Source organism: Solanum dulcamara, chromosome 5 (assembly GCF_947179165.1).
Source record: "Solanum dulcamara chromosome 5, daSolDulc1.2, whole genome shotgun sequence".
In the NCBI taxonomy this organism is placed as follows: domain Eukaryota; kingdom Viridiplantae; phylum Streptophyta; class Magnoliopsida; order Solanales; family Solanaceae; genus Solanum; species Solanum dulcamara.
The window spans coordinates 52,811,440-52,829,054 of record NC_077241.1 but is presented as its reverse complement, the minus strand read 5'-3'; the positions used below and the strand labels follow the sequence as shown (position 1 = coordinate 52,829,054).

At 34.4% G+C, this 17,615-nt stretch overlaps 1 protein-coding gene and 1 long non-coding RNA gene across 2 annotated transcripts; one reads left to right on the top strand and one right to left on the bottom strand.

The window, feature by feature from the left end:
* Nucleotides 1-6,415: 6,415 nt before the first annotated feature.
* LOC129888323 (uncharacterized) lies at nt 6,416-11,956 on the bottom strand. Its single transcript, XR_008766624.1, has 2 exons — nt 11,385-11,956; nt 6,416-6,681 (listed from the first exon to the last, which is right to left on the bottom strand). It is a non-coding gene; the product is annotated as an uncharacterized LOC129888323 (long non-coding RNA).
* Nucleotides 11,957-12,457: 501 nt separating this feature from the next.
* LOC129890599 (phenylalanine ammonia-lyase-like) lies at nt 12,458-17,125 on the top strand. The gene is made up of 3 exons (XM_055966122.1): nt 12,458-12,565; nt 12,930-13,234; nt 17,002-17,125. The coding sequence occupies exons 1-3, from the start codon at nt 12,458-12,460 to the stop codon at nt 17,123-17,125; spliced, it is 537 nt and encodes a 178-aa protein (XP_055822097.1).
* The last annotated feature ends 490 nt before the right edge of the window (nt 17,126-17,615 follow it).

Here is a 17,615-nt window from a genome sequence, read left to right as displayed (position 1 = left end):
AGATTGTCTGTTCAAGAAGAAGAGTGAACACCCTGAGTCATCAAATGCTCAAGTGAATGTTGCAAGTACCTCAGATGATGGAAATATTTTATTTAGTGAAGCAATATCAAATAATGAAGGCAGAAAACATTTTACTGATATCTAGATCATGGACACAGGAGAAACATGGCACATGACTTCCCGGAGAGAATGGTTCCATCAATATAATTCTATCTCAAGAGGGTCTGTGTTTATGGGAGACGATCATGATTTGTATGTTATTGGTATTGGGTCCATCAAAATAAAGGTGTATGTTGGCATGATATGCACCATCCAGGAGGTACGACATGTAAAAGACTTGAGGAAGAATCTATTGTCTTTGGGGCAATAAGATGATAATGGATGTTCATATAAGACTCATGGTGGAGTTATGAAATTATCAAAAGGAGCTCTTGTAGTGATGAAAGTGGAAAAACATACTGCAAAATATATATGTGCTGAAAGTTGAAACACACCAAGAAAGAGAAGCATCAACCGCGTCAGCAAGTTCATTTGAAGAATCAATGATGATATGGCATCGTAAACTTGACCATATGTCGGAACGAGGTTTGAAGATGCTAAGCAAAAGCTTATTCCATGGCTCAATAAGGTTTCACTACCCTTTTGTGAGCATTGTGTTACCTGTAAGCAAAATAGACTAAAGTTTAGCAGTTTCTCTGCTAAAAGAAAGGAAATATTAGATCTGGTCCACTCTGATGTCTAGCAAGCACCGGTGGAGTCCCTAGGAGGAGCAAAATATTTTGTGTCATTTATCGGCAATTACTCCAGGAGAAGTTGGGTGTATCTAATCAAGAGAAAGGCAGATATTTTTTCAGGTTTCAAAGAGTTCAAAGCGCGGGTGGAACTTGAATCTGAGAAAAAGATCAAGTGTTTAAGGACAGATAATGGAGGAGAATACACTCGTGATGAATTTGATAACTTTTGTAAATAATAAGGTATTAAATGGTAGTTCACGGTGGCATATACTCCACAAAAAAATAGAGTAGCAGAGAGGATGAACAGAACCTTGTTGGAATGGACAAGAGCTATGTTGGCAACTGCAGGGTTGGAAAAATCATTCTTGGCAGAAGCAGTCAAAATTGCCTGTTATATGGTCAATCGGTCACCATCAATTGCAATTGATTTGAAAACGCCAATGGAGATGTGGACAGGAAAACCAGTTGATTATTCTCTCTTATATATATTCGGAAGTCCTGCTTATGTTATGTACAACACCCAAGAAAAATCGAAGTTGGATCCAAAATCCAGGAAATGCATTTTCTTAGGATATGCAGATGGAGTCAAGGGGTATCGCTTATAGGATCCCACTGCCCGCAAGGTGGTAATCAGCAAGGATGTTGTATTAGTTGAAAATAAGATACAAAAAAAAGAAGGTAGCACTTCAAAAGAAAAATCAGAGACTACTATAGTTGAAGTTGAAAAAATAAAAGAAGTTCAAGTTCCTTCTAAAGCAGCACCAGAGCACGAAGAAAAAGAGCAAGATGAGATCGAAACTCCACAAGTTCGACGGTCAACTAGGGAGAGAAAAGAACCAACTTGGCACTCAGATTATTCTATGAAGAGCAATGTTGCATATTGTCTATAAACAGAAGATGGAGAGCCTTCCACCTTTCACGAGGCAATGAAAGGACAAGAATCATCTCTTTGGATGGCAGCAATGCAAGAAGAAATTAAAGCTCTTTATTAAAATAAAACATGGGATCTTGTTCAATTACCACAAGAAAGGAAGGACATTGGAAATAAATGGGTCTACAAGATCAAACGCAATGGTAATGATCAAGTGGAGAAGTATCGTACAAGATTGGTGGTAAAAGGATTCGCTCAGAAAGAAGGTATAGACTTCAACAAAATATTTTCTCCGATGGTTCAACTCACAACAATTCGAGTGGTCCTAGCGATGTGTGCTATATTTGATTTTTACCTGGAGGAGTTAGATGTCAAAACTGTATTTCTTCATGGAGAACTTGAAGAAGAAATTTACATGCTCCAATCAGAAGGTTTTGAAGAATAGAGAAAATAAACTTGGTTTGCAGGTTGAATAAATCTCTATATGATATCAAACAGGCGCCGAGGTGTTGGTATAAGAGATTTGATTCCTTCATTATAAGCCTTGGATACAACAGATATAATTCAGATCCTTGTGTTTATTACAAGAGATTTGGTGATGACGATTTTGTTATTTTGCTGTTATATGTTGATGACATGTTGGTCAGGCCCCAATAAAGATCGTCTCACAAATTTAAAGATACGGTTGGCTAGGAAGTTTGAAATGAAGGACTTGGGACCAGAAAATAAGATTCTAGGAATGCAAATTCACCGAGATAAAAATAATAAGAAGATTTGGCTTTCTCAAAAGAACTACTTAAAGAAAATCTTGCGACGCTTCAAGATGCAAGATTGTAAGTCAATTTCTACCCCACTTCCTATTAATTTCAAGTTATCCTCAAGTATGTGTCCTAGCAATAAAGCAGAGAGAATGGAGATGTCTCTAGTACCATATGCATCAGCAGTGGAAAGTTTAATGTTCGTCATGGTATGTACAAGACCTGACATTGAACTAGCAGTGAGAGTGGTTAGTCGATACATGGCTAATCCTGGTAGAGAGCATTGGAATACTGTTAAGAGGATCCTGAGATATATCAAGGGTACCTCAGATGTTGCAATGTGTTATGGAGGATCAGACTTTACTGTTAAAAGTTATGTTGATTCAGATTATGCAGGTGATCTTGATAAAAGCAAGTCCACCACAGGTTCTGTGTTTACTCTTGCTGGAGGAGCTGTAAGTTGGGTTTCAAAACTGCAATCTATCGTGTCTACATCTACAACGAAAGCAGAATATGTAGCATCTACACAAGCTAGCAAAGAGGCAATATGAATGCAGATGTTACTGAAGGAGCTCGGGCACAAATAAGAGAAGGTTGCTCTGTTTTGTGACAGTCAGAGCACTTTGCATCTTACAAAGAATCCGGCATTTCATTCAAGGACAAAGCACATACGAGTTTAGTATCACTTTATTTGTGAGAAGGTGGAAGAATGCAGTGTGGATATTCAAAAAATTCACACTAATGACAACCTAGCAGATATGTTTACGAAGCCGATCAACAGTAACAAGTTTAAATGGTGTCGATCTTCTATTGGCCTAGAAGAAACATAACATTGCAATAATTGGGTAGAAAGTATGGTGTGAAGCTCAATTAAATCTTCAAGAAAGTCAAAGAAAATACAAAAGATGAGGAAATAGTTGGCAGCAACTTTTGAAAGAAAAGGCACCGTTCAAGAAAAAGAAGAAAAAGTTGTTGCCTACGCGTAGAAAATTACGCGTAATTTTTTTTACGCGTTTTCATCCTCCTATAAATAGAGGGTCTCGTGCCCTCATTTGATTCATTTAGAAAAAGAGAGAGTAAGAATACAAAGAAAGTTATACACCAAGATAAATATTATAGTCTTGAGTGTCCTCTTTAGTAGTTGTTCCTTTTATAAGAGAGAAATATTTATTGTTGTTTTCTCCTTATATTTGAGAGCAGTGTACTCTCATATTATCATAGTAAAATCCTTCTACCCCATAGTTTTTCCCCTCTATCTGTTTGAGGGGTTTCAACGTAAAATTCTCGTGTCTAATTTATTTTTATTATTTATTATCGTATCAAATTTTAGTTATGGTGCTTCCTCCCCCAGCATTGTATTTAGGTATTTTTTCCTTTTTTGTTTCTACGCCCTTTTATTCTTGGATTTGGGGTTCTGTACTATTGGGTTGAAATTTTTAATTGATTCCTTATTTATTAGATTTTTTTAAGAGTAAAGAATGAATTATCCACCGAAAAGTTAGTATGTTAGGTTGGTGATTTTTGTGTTACTATATTTAATGTTTAGTTATTTTTGTATAAGAAATAATATTTAAGTGACTTTTATGAAATGAGTGATAATTACGTGATCATAGCTAAAATTTACCCAGTAAATTAATTATTTGCATAATGGATAGTTAGTATCTAGTTTAGATGCTAGTGACTGACTCTTCAATTTAGATTGTGACATCTAGAAATATACAAAATCAAGGATCATATAGTGGCAAGGTCCCTTCTCCAATTCTATTATAAAATGATAAATTTAGGAATGGTATATTGTATTTGAACCAATAGAATATGGACACAAACAGAAACAGGTTCTCCAACGTGAAGCAGCTGAAAGTAATTATACTTTATATTAATTAAATTGCAATAATGGGGAAGAACAGATAAGGGAACCCATTCTGCAGGATATCACACATTCGTTTATTCTTCCTTTTTAAAGTGTTCATAATTTCCACTTTGTGGGTGCTTAGATTTGATGCTTAGTCTAAAAAAAAAAGGCAAACAAGTTACTTAAAGAAACAAATAAAATATGTTATAATCATGATTTGATTGGTTTAATGAAACATTTCTTTCTTAAGCATGCATCCATTGACGTAATCATATCCTCCCTCATGCCAATTAATCCAATAATTGAATTCTTAGCCTCCAAATTATAAAGTAATTCAAAAACAATCTTCACACCACCACCTTTTCCCCAGGATATTTTGCTTGTTGGATTCCACCACCTCACTTCAGTAATATTTTAATAATTGGAGTTATATATGTGATATAAATTATTGTATTCCATTTTAAATTTATAATATTTAATTTCTAGATTTTAAAATATTTCTAAATCTTTTTGGTGTTGAACCATTGGTAAAATCTGAAGTGCCACTAAGAGTATTCATGATTTAATAATATTTAACTGATATATCAAAAATATTTTTGAAAAAATATTTAATTGACCACCTTGAGCTTACATGACTTTGCTATTACATGAAACTATAGGTAGAAAAGGGAAAAACAATTACTCGCTCTTGATGATTATATCAAATCATATTAGCTTATTATGATAAAATGATATATTAAGGTAAAAGTACTCACTGATTTATTTTAGTTGAGGTACATCTAAAGGATACATTTCATATATTCATGTGATTTATATAAACATAGAAGGGCCAAAATTGCCCCGAATCTATTGGATTTGATGTAAAAATTCTCTTCGTCCACCGATTGAGTTAAAAATGCACCCATCATTTTCTTTTTGTTCAAAAGTGCCTTGAAAATTCATGGACAATTTAGACAAAATGAAAAAAAAAGGACAGAATTGGCCCTAATTTATTGAATTTGGTTAAAATGCCGCCGTCAATCATATTAAATTAAATTACACAACTCACTAAAATAAATATTTTTTTAACAAAAAAAAACAGTTTTACTAGTAAATGCATATTGTTATGTTAGAATATAATGTAAGAAACACTACAATTATAATTTTAAACTACAAAAATAAGAAAGTCAACACTAACACATTGCGTGTTCTAATTTTAATTTTATAAATCCGCCACATTAAAATTTTGTAATGATACTGAAGATTATTTTTGGTATATTTTTACAAAATGATCGTTTTACCCCTCTCAATATTGTCCTGAGTCATGTTTGATCAGTATTCGAAGTTGGTTTTGTGAAATCGCTTGAAAAGTTAAGATTTTTGAAAAGTTTTGGGTTTTGAAGGCTTAAGTTGCCAAACAGTGATTTTTGGTGTCTTTCAATTTTCTAGTCTCGAAACAAAATTCCCTGATTCCATTAGCTCTGAAATGTGGAATTTAGTCTAGGAGATTTGACGGAATCAGATTTGGAGTGGTATCGTGGATTTGAGGTCCTAAGTTTGAACTTGTTGAGTTTTTTTATCCTAGAGTTGACCTTGGTCGACATTTAGAGTTCGGATGTTCGTAATGGAATTCCGACGACTTCTTTGGATTCTGAAGATGATTTTAGGCTTAGAAAGAATTTAGTGTATTTTTCGGGAGCTCCGAGGGGGTTATGGTCCTTTTGAGTCTTAAACTAGCTTAGTTGCGACTACATGAATTTAGGGTCAAGGAGACCACAAACTCGAATTCCAATGATTCCACTAAGTTCGGAATGTCTAATTTAGTAGGGTAGCATGTATGGTTTGTGTGCATGGGGTTTTGAACGAATCCTGAGGGCCCATTCGGAAGCTTGAGAAGTGGAAGGATTTTGAATGTTGTGATCTAATGCAAGACTTTGCTTTTGCGAAGGAAGGATAGCGAAAGCGACCTTCGCTTTAGTGAAGACATGTCGCTTTGCGATAAGGACCACATAAGTTGGGTTCGCGAAAGAGAGGCCCGCAAAAGCAACCCTGTGTCTCTTAAGCGACACTTGAGAGGGGTTTAGTCAAGGTTTCTTGTCACAACAAAAGTTAGGTCATTGGTGTGACATGAAGATTAGGATTCCTGAAGAAACCCCAACCAAGACTCTTAGCATATCATAAGCATACATAAAGTAACAATAAAACGGAAACCCATAAGAAATCCAAGAAACAAAGCATAACTAGAATGAAGTAAGACAACATAGACTCCATACGCATATACAACATACCTCTACATGAGCTAACATAGGTGGGGACTAGGACATGTTCCTAGCTCACCCTCAAAGAAAGTAATGGCATAATGTGGAATAGTCTCAATGTACCAAGAAAAGGAAAGATAGACTCGGCTTACCCTTGAAGCATGAGGACTCACCACACAATATTCGACAATCACCAACTAGCCACACGAATAGGATGGAGAGTCTGTCCCTACATTGTGATATAATGTAGGCAATGAAGTATGCATTAGTACGTTTGAATGTACTAAGTATGTAGGCAATGTTATGCATAATATAACTATGTTGTGCAAATGACCATTTCAAATAGCATAGTAAAAGAGGTAGTAAAATCATAAGTAGACATGAGAGTAGACAATGCACAATATCATGTAAAAGTGAAGGATATGATTAGTTAAGTAAATTATCATAAAGGGTCATACATATGTGGGATAGATCCATAACCGACATTTAAAACCATGCGATCTATAAATGGAATACGGTGTAACTCCCATATCAAAAAGAGAAAGGCTACTTGAGAAGGTAGACTCCGTATCATTATCATCATGTGCTATATGTGGATCCACTAGTTAGGCCATAAAGACAATCCTATAGTGGTAACGCAGTTAAGAGACTTGAGATTGCTACTAAGGACCATTTGGTTTGAGTCCCCACCTCAAATTCCTCTCGGTGCTAAGTCAATATCCTACGTAATATATATGATCATCATAAATCATACTTTTCATAAATCATAAGCTAGTCATAAATCATAGTTCATTAAACTTGTTCATAGGAATATCTCATTATCATGTGATTCATTTAATGCGGGTGTAGGCCTTCCATCATTGCGAATCTTATTTCATAAAGAATATCATTAGGATGTTAAGTCACCCTTCCTCATAAAACTTACTTGAACACTTGAAATTTCATGATCATAACTTATACTTACAATTTAGGGTAAACCATGGATTTATAATTAATTGACACGGAAATCAAGAAATTGAATAGAAAACGTGCATGATCATATAATTTATATCAATCCATACATCATTAATGAAAATAATATCAAGTGTATAATTTAAAATACCTATCATCTATGTCATGATCCCTAAAGAATAATATAGAAAATTCATAGAAAACTCTTCAATTCCATGCAATAATCATTAATTCATGTTGAAATAGGTTCATAATCATAATTTAAATTAAAATTCGGAGATATTATATTACAGGGAAAATTACACTACGGCGGGAAATGCAATTTTTTTAAAAAAATTATCTTTCAAAATACTTAACGTGAAAATCTACCGAGGCCATTTTTATAATGCTTAACCTTATTATATCATAATCCAACCTTCAAATGCCGGAGATATTATATTATATCCCCCTTGGAAACATTCGTCTGCGAATGAGTAGAGTAGAGTGTGTAGCTAACAACCCAGCATGAATGAAATAATGCAATTTAAACTTCATTTAAAATCGAGTTCATGAATATACATGCATGTAATAAGACATAGAGAGGTTGGAACGTAGGAGTTTGGAGGATTTAATCATGAATAGCTAAATACCTTAGGCTGGAATGGAAGGAAAGAGATAAGGATATCGTTACATCGTGTCTGCTTCCGCTTCTCATGTAGCACTTTCAACTTCTTGGTTCCTCCACATGACTTTAATGGATGCAATTTCCTTGTTTCTCAACCTTTTGACTTGACGGTCCAAATTTTCGATCGAAACCTCCTCATAAGTCAAGTTTTTTCAACACTCACACTACCCAACGGTACAATGGCATTGGAATCACCAACACAGTTCCTCAACATTGATACATGGAATACTGGATGAATCGAGGCTAACTCCTTTGGAAAATCAAGTTCATAAGCCACCTTGCCAATACACCTTAGGATCTTATATCGGCCTATATATCAAGGACTAAGCTTTCCCTTCTTTGCGAAATGCATTATCCCTTTCATAGGCGAAATCTTCAAGTAAATCTAATCTTTCACATCAAATTCAATCTCCTTTTAAAATTCGAATAGGATTTTTGACGACTTTGGGCAGCCCTTAACCTTTCTCGAATAAGTTTGATCTTTCCAAGGCCTCAAACACTAACTCCGGCCCTAACAAGGCATCGTCCTCTCCCACTTCAAACCATTCAATAGGTGATCGACACCTTCTTCCATACAAAGCTTCAAATGGTGTCATCCCGATACTTTAATGATAGCTATTATTGTATGCAAATTCAATTAATGATAGGTGATCATCCCAACATCCTTTGAAATCAAGAACATAAGCCCTCAACATATTTTCTAGAGTTTGAATCATTCTTTTGGCTTGTCCATCAGTTTGAGGGTGAAATGCGGTGTTTAGCTTAACTTTGGTGCCAAGACCCTTTTGAAAAGATTTCCAAAAGTGCGAAGTGAATTGAATACCATGATTTGAAATGATGGACAATGGGACACCATGTAACTTTACCAATTTCCGAATATACATTTTGGCACAATAAGAAGTCTTGACCGATAGAAAATGGGATGAGTTGGTCATTCTATCTATTATACCCCATTTTAACTTGCGTCAAATGTAGTGTACAACATATTGGTGATTCCTAAATTATTTAACTTAAGGAGTCGCTAGCTAATTATTTTTAAGATAAATTAGGATACCTAAATAATTAACTAAAAATGCTAAAATAAACTTCAATTAGTGGTCTACTTAACTTATGTGATTCTAAGTAAGAGTTCTAATTATCCTAAAGCGAAAGGGTTAAACATCCTTTAAGATTCATTAAGAGCAATTACCGATCAAACTTAGTTTAATTAATAGGATATGAAATAAATTTTAATTACTTCATCCGTATTTAAAGAAAATATAATGGTCAAGTAAGAAAAAGCTTGCAAACAAATCAAAGGTAAGAAAAGGCCAAATTTGTTAAAAGGATGCCTTAAGAAAATGATTCGAAAGTTTATCCACTTTTATATACCAAAAGTAAAATCACGTTTTTGAGCCATGTGATGAGAAAATTGAGAAAATCACAGGCTTTGGTTAATCAAAAATAAGTCTTATACTTGTTAAAAATATGTTTTTCAAAAATTTATTAGCTCTTAATCTAGTGTAAAATAGGTAAATGATTTTACACAAATTAATTGATATAGACTAGAAAATTGGTACTTTGCAAATTAGTTCTAACATAATGGTGATTCCCCCAAGTTGTTACTACCTATGGTAAAAGGGGCAGTCCGGTGCACTAAAACTCCCGTTATGCGTCGGATCCGGAGAAGGGCCTGACCACAAGGGTCTATTGTACGCAGCCTTACCTTAATGAGCAAAATTCTAAAGTAAGTAACTAGTAATAAATAAACAAAGAAACAATGCAACTAAAAAATCTAAACAAAGAAATAAGACAATCATCAATATAAAAAATGTAGCAAATAGTTTTTCTTCCCCTCCGCTCCTATTAACTCTGTTAGGATAGTCTGGAAAAGGGGAGAAATAAATATGAGCAGGTGTATATTTCAGACTTTCTCTGACTCCCACTTTAATTTTTTCTATTCAGATGCTTTTGAGGGAGTGAGAGACACTAAGTGAAAGAGGGAGATGTACATTTGGGATGTAGCGGCGGCATCGAGTCTCGAAGCGAGACTGCTTGGGTAGTATTAGTATTTCAAAGAGATTCCATTTTTGCTCCCAAAGTGTTCATGCAAATAAAGAGAGAATAAAGGGATTAGTAAGATTTTTTCATCAATGCTGGCCCAGTCGAGGCTCGTCCATGCTCAATCCCAATGGGCCTTCGTGGGCACCGGGCATCCAGTAAGAAGAAGTAGCTCCGCCAACAGCGCACACAAGCTGCTCAGGAAGAGCACAACTCTAACTAGCGAAGGGAGGTGATCAGCTCAATTGAAAGAGAGGGATACTCGCCTCTTTTCCAAGAAATCCATGGGAGTTCAGATCAAATTATTTCGTGGATTGGATTTCACTTGACTGTCTACGACCCTCCCTCTCTATTTATCCAAGGGATGGAAGGGCAGAGGCCTTTGGTGTCCCCTCCAGTCAAGAATTGGGGCCTCACAATCACTAGCCAATATGCTTTTCTCCAATGCCTTTCTTCGTTCATGGTTCGATATTCTGGTGTCCTAGGCGTAGAGGAACCACACCAATCCATCCCGAACTTGGTGGAATCGACTTCAAACTATATTGAATAAACCAAACATAGAGCCAAGTGAAGTTATAGAACAAATATGTTATCCAAAACGCTAAGACGTGAAAATGCCTATCAAGATACTCGTCATACAATTAGGAATTTTAAACCAAACTCAAAATAGGCCGAGCGATTAGAGATGTCTTTTACGCACGAAATTAGTTCTCAAGTTCAACAAATTTAAACTGGAAAGAAATGCCACTTTTCTAAAGCTTAAAAAATAAAATTTGAATCGTGAGCCTTCCCAACATTATATAAAAAGTGCAGTCCGGTGCACTTAAGCTCCCGCTATGCGCCTTCTCAACATTATATCATCTTTTTTTAGAAAAATGATAAATTATACACATACTTTTGCTAAACAGAGCATGTATAAAGAAAAGAAAAAAAAGAAGCTCGAAAGAGATATTAAAAAACATGCTCTACACAGCGTTTCTAACTAAACCAAATGTTAATCACCTCCCTAAAAATAAGCTTCTCCCAAAAAAGTAAACATACAAACAAACAAAAATGCGAATTCCTTAAGTTCAAGCCAACCATTTCATGTAATCATAATACCAAACATTTTTTAAGTTCAAGCTTTGAAACGTGAGAAGAACACATTTTCAGATCTCAACCAAGACACCAATGCATTTTAACATTACTTTTATTATAGCAACTAAGCCATTTGCATAGATCACATATATCATTTTGTCACAGAAACAAAACAGAAGGAAAAAAAAGGGGGAAATCACCTGTAGCGAAGCAGTGAACGAGGCGCTTCGATCACAAGTATACACTCGAGCAAAGATGAGTTCGAACATGCTCGGAACTAGAATCTCGGCAGAGATTGAATGAGAGTGTAAAGATGAGATCTTATAGACCAAAATATTAGTATTTACAAGAGTATGGATGGCCATAAAGTTCTCTCCCAAAATTGAGTGCAAGGGCTGATATTTATAGTGACAAACTAAGATTTTTCTATTTGAAACTTTAGGCAGGATCTTTTGGCATTGAATCAAAATGATTTTATTAATTTGAAACGTCGGAAGCTAGTTTAATGGATGAAAAACAAAGGCAGAGATGGAGCAGAAACTTAAGCCAAAAATGGCTAGAAAGAAAGCAAAATTCTAAAGGAGAAAATACATTACCCTTGGCTATTTTTCCCAAAGAGTTTATACCAAGAACATTAGTCTAGTCTACAGATTTCAAAGTGATTTGTTGTAGGAAGATCACTTGAAATAGGAACACAAGCTCGTGACTTTGAAGCAGGGAGGTCAAAACCTTTTGAAATGAAGAAGAAGCCAAAACTTTTTATCTGTTATGCAGAGGGTGAAATTGACGATTCAGGAGAAAGAGAGAAGTTGCGGTTGTTTGGATGAGAAGAAAAATTTAGGGCTGCATTGGATATTATTTAGGAAAAATTACCAAAGTACACACCTTTTATTACCATATTTTCTAAAAGTCCCAACTCTTTAAAAAATTTATTAAAATCCCTTATTTTCAGTTTGTCCCTTCATCTTACGAATACAAAACTGAAAAACATTCTCTCTCCTCTAAACCCTTTTCTCTCGTTCTCTCTCCATTTTCAAGATTCAAAAATTGAAGGAATTCACTGAGCATATCCCTAATTTCTTGCCTAAAATCACTCACACGAGTTAGAGGTTACAATCTATCATCTCCTTTTGATTTTCAACTGCATTCTCTCTCTATTTTCATAGCTTTTAGTTATCGAAGGGTTCAAGGAATTCTTGTTTAATCGGATTCTAATTCATCTTGGGAAGGTTACGATGAGGTTAGATCCAAACATCGTAACGATCCAGCAGTGATGGATAAGCTACGTGCGAAATTGAAGTCAAAATCTCCGGTTCAACATGCACTCAAAGAAGAAGACAAGAAGATTGAAGGGGTTATAACACGCCCTAATCTCCCAAAGGTACGAGTTTATCTAATATGTGTTTTTATTAAATGTCGTTTTTTCTGAAGATCCACTGTTTCTAATACATCTAGTTTATGTATCAGATTCTTATGTATCAAGCTTTAATGCTTCTGATACATCGTGTTTTTGTATCGAATTTTCATGTATCAAGCTTTATTGGTCCTGATATATTTTGTTTATGTATCAGATTCTCATGTATCAAGCTTTACTGCTTCTGATACATCTAATTTATGTATCAGATTCTTATGTATCAAGTTTTAATGCTTCTGATACATCGTGTTTTGTATCGGATTCTCATGTATCAAGTTTTACTGCTTCTGATACATATTGTTGATTTGAAATCTTGGAAGCAATTACAAAGTTGATCAACAACAACATAACCCCGTGTTTGCCTCTACGTGGCATGATCACTGCCTTGGGTGATCTTTTCCCGTTGTCCTACATTGCTGGTTTGCTCATTGGTAGGCGTAATTCCAAGGTTGTTGGACCCAATGGTGAGGATCTTAATGCTGAGGAAGCGTTCCGCATTGCTGGAGTTATAGGTGGATTTTTTGAGTTGCAGTCTAAGGAAGGACTTGCACTTGTGAATGGTACACTAGTTGGTTCTAGTATGGCATCAATGGTCCTGTTTGAGTTCAATATTCTTGTTGTTATGTCTGAAGTTTTGTCAGCTCGATTCGCTTGATGAAAATCGAATTTTGGATTGAATTTTTTGTTCGCAGTTATGCTCTGTTTTTTGAGTTTTTCTTTCTCTTCATAATTGTTACATTTTTTAAGGATTGTTTCCCTTAATTAGCACGGTAATTGATTGAAACAACCAATCCTAACTTAAATTACGTTACTATTCATAAATAAATCAACAACATTAATTATTATACACCCAAAATATGATGTATCAGAAGAATCACTAATGTATCAGAATTCTGGAAAAAATCAAGAAAATTGGATAATTTAAGAAAAATGAGGGATAAATTATAATTGAGCTTTTTCACTATGAGATTTAGGTAAAGTATACTATTATTTATTGTTAGGCTAAATATTGTAGTAGACTTGGGCTGATTTGGTCTGAATATATGGGGTAGTTGGGTCAAGTTTGATGGCCTTTTTCCTTCTTCTTTTAAATTATTTTGGGCTTCTAATTTAATAACTAACACAATATATATTTCATACGTAAAAATAAAGTACTCACATTACAACTTTTTGTTAATGATTTAGAAAAATATTGACTTATAACTAATTTAATAAGTAAAAAAAACATGAAATAAGATGACAATAGAAAAGTTTAAAAGATAGCTTCATTACTAATTCTTAAATAAAACGACGATCACAATATTAATAATAACAATAATAATATTCGTAGTAGAAAGTCGTAAATATAATAGAAAATAATGGTAAAAGTAATTATTAACTTAGAAGCTCAATCAAAAATGTAATTCAAAGAAAGGTGGTCAAAATTGGGTGTCAACAGTTGTCCCTCTTTGACCGGAGACGATGATAGGATTTTCGGGCTAAGAAGTTGACATAGTAGTCAATTTTGTCTCAACCATCAGCGTTAAAGCAGAGTTTGGGAAAATGTGGGGACAAAAAGAATTGCGAAAAGATTATTACAGAACTTTAATCTCCGAGTTTCCTATATATCTCGAATTGCATGAAAATAAGGCCAAATGCAGTTCAAGAATTATGTAGGAATAAGGTGGAGTGAGTTTAGAATACCATCATTCATAAAATTGCCCCAATATTGATGATTGACGAAAATGAAGATAGAAGCAACTAAGCAAGGATCAATATTGAACAAGTGGAGAATAACTTTAAAATAAAGTGAAATAAAATGATTAAGAGGGTAAAGAGTGTGTTATAAAGTGATAGAAGTAAAATTGAAACCCGAACTCAATAAAGGACAAGAATATTGGGAGGGATGAAGTAAATTCTAACCAAAAAACTGTCTCAATATCGAGTTATGATGAAGAATAAGTTTAATGATAATTATAAAAGTGCTAAGGGATTTTAGATTTGTTATGAATATGGGAAAAATTCAATGTGAAAATTCGTACATATCCCGAACTATTGGACATAGGTTGGGTAGAGTTCGAGAGTAGATCCTTGACTATTGTCGATGAGTTTGACTCTCCAACAAATTGCCCAGTTCACTGCTTAGATAAAGTTCTATATTGCATTATGTCTCTTGCTATTGCATGTGGATTATGCTTCCTGTCAAGTCTTGATAAAATTGTTGGCAAATAATGTAAAATTGAACTAATGTGAATAAAAGTCTGACACAAAGATCATAAAAAAATGCTTCCATTCTGAAGTGATGCTCTAGATGTAATTAATCAAATGTGCAGCATTTTTCTTAATCTTACATAACTGCTGTAAAATCTAACATACTGAGTAGAAATGTTAGTAAAAGCAAACAAGCTCAAATTTTAAAAAAAATTTAAAAGACCATACAATACTCATATGTATATTTTAAAAATAATAAATGAATGATTTAAGCATTGCGAGATGTCTAATTATAGACAGATGAGCTTTTCAAGAAATTTAAAAGATAGCATGCATAGTTCAAATGTATATTTTAAAAAATAAATAAATAATTATAGCATTGCGAGATGTCTGATTAAAGACAAATGAGCTTTTTGGGAAACTTAAAGGATACCATACAGTGCTCATATGTATATTTTAAAAATAAATATATAATGCATTGCGAGATGTCTCACTAAAGATGGATGATCTTATAATGTCTTATTAGAAGGCAGACTAACCCAACATGTCCTATATGAGGCAGAAAAACTTGATATGCTCTATTTTAGGGAGATTGAACCCAATGCATTTTATTTTAGGTGGATGGACCCAATGTGTCCGATTTTAGAGTGGACTAACCCAATGTATCCTATTTTAGGGTGGATGGACCCGATATGTCCAATTCGAGGTGGATGAAACCGATGTCTTATTTTAGGGTAGATTAATCCAATATATCCTATTTTGGGGTTGACAAACTCAAAGTATCCTATTTTAGAGTGGATGGACCCAAAATATCCTTTTAGAGGGTGGAAGAACCTGATGTGTCATATTTAAGGGTGAGCGAACCTGATATATCCTATTTTAGGGTGGATGAACCCAATGTGTGCTATTTGAGGGTGGAAAAACCTAATATATCCTATTTTAGGGTGGATTAACCCAATATATGATGCAAACTTACCAATGAGAATCTTGATTCAATTCAATGATCTTGGTGCGATTTCTTTGTAGTAGAGAATGTTGATAATATAATTTCGAGAGCCTCTTGCAGTACCTTTGTAGTATTTAATATCCAAAATTCGATGTCTTTTGTAGTAGCTAAAATTGGTAATCTAGTATGGAGAGCCTGTTGCAGTGCCTTTGTAGTATTTAATATCCAAAGTGAGGTGTAGAGAGCTTGGTGCAGTGCCTTTGTAGTAGCAATTATCCAAAGTATAATGCCCTTTGTAGTAGCGAATATTCATGGTGTGTTTTCCATAATTTTAGAACCTTTCACGTTAGCAAAATTTATTTGTAAGAAAATCCTGCACTCAAAGAAAATTGTGAATTTCAAATTTGATTCTTAATGATGTTGCACCATCTTAATCTTGCAAATTTTGGCTTGATGTTGAGCTTTGTGATGTTATCGTTCAAGATTAACTAAAAATCAACCTTTGGACTAGTCAAAGAAAACTTGTTAGTATAAAATAAAATTGCTGCCTTGCATTGTACCATGAAGCTTTGGCTTTAAATCTCCATTTCTTGTTGCAATGGCATTGAAGCAATTTAATGGCGTGAATATGGATACTAATCACAACTTTTATCCTTTTGAATAATTATAGGCCATCTGCAAAGCTGTCCCAATCTTGCTCTTGGAGAAAATGAAAATTTTATTATATTGATACAAAACCCGATGTAGGCGCCTATGTATCTTGTTACTAATAGGAATCAGGCCACACATAGTTCATTATAAAATTCTAGAAAGGATCACAAAAGAGTAGATACTTCTTAAAAGGGAGAATGGAAAATAATATTCTCAAGTTGTGAGGATAATGTCCTTATTGGTCTTCTTGATTGGTTGCACACTTTCTCTTCAAATGCTTTGGTGCTAGCTATGATGGATCACCCTTAACAATAATTGTGCTCGTGTTTATGATATTACCATTGTTGGTTGTAGGCGGTAGTTGTAGCTTTATCTAGCCACTTTCAATCATGCTTTGAATCTTGAATTTTAGTGCATGACAATCTTCAGTGTCATGTCCTTGATTGTTTGAATGGTAAGTACAATTCTTAGACTGATCAAAATTTTGAGGCGTGTACTCAGATATAAATTATTTTCTTGATTTTAGAAGTAATTTTCCCTCAATCTCTCAAATATATTTGCATATGGCTCATCCAGAGGAGTGAAAGAAAATGATTTCATCTTTTTTTGTTTTTAGGAGCTCGATTGTGCTTGGTGAAACTGTTGTTGGCAAGGATACTGGAGATGCACTTTACAAAAGTTGGAAGTCACATAAGATTGTAAAAATTGATGATTTTGATGGTGTTGCAGTTGGTGCATAGTCATAAAAGTTGAGTTATTTTCTCTCCTTTCGCTTTATGGATTTTATGATATCTTCGGTTGGTAGATTTGGTAGACAACTTGTGCTACTAAGTTGTCTACAATTCTTCCTCCTTGAGTACAAATTTTTAACTTTTTCCCAATTCGAATCAAGCCAGAGAAATTACATGCATAAGTTCCAAGCAACTTTTCATAATATAGCCCTTCTTGAACATGGATGAAGTCAGAGATCAATTCCTTTTCAGGTAGTGGAGGATGCATTTTTGAAGCTTCTAACCTCAATCGTATGACATATTCTTGAAATGATTTATGTGTCATTTTCTTTACCTTGAGCAAATCAGCTATATGAAAATCTTCTCCATTATTGAACTCATATTGCTTTACAAAGTCATTTGCCATATCTTCCCACATATGTTATTTGCTAAAATCTTGTTTAGTGTACCAAGCAAGTGCCAATCCAGATAAACTTTGAATGAATAATCTCATCATGTC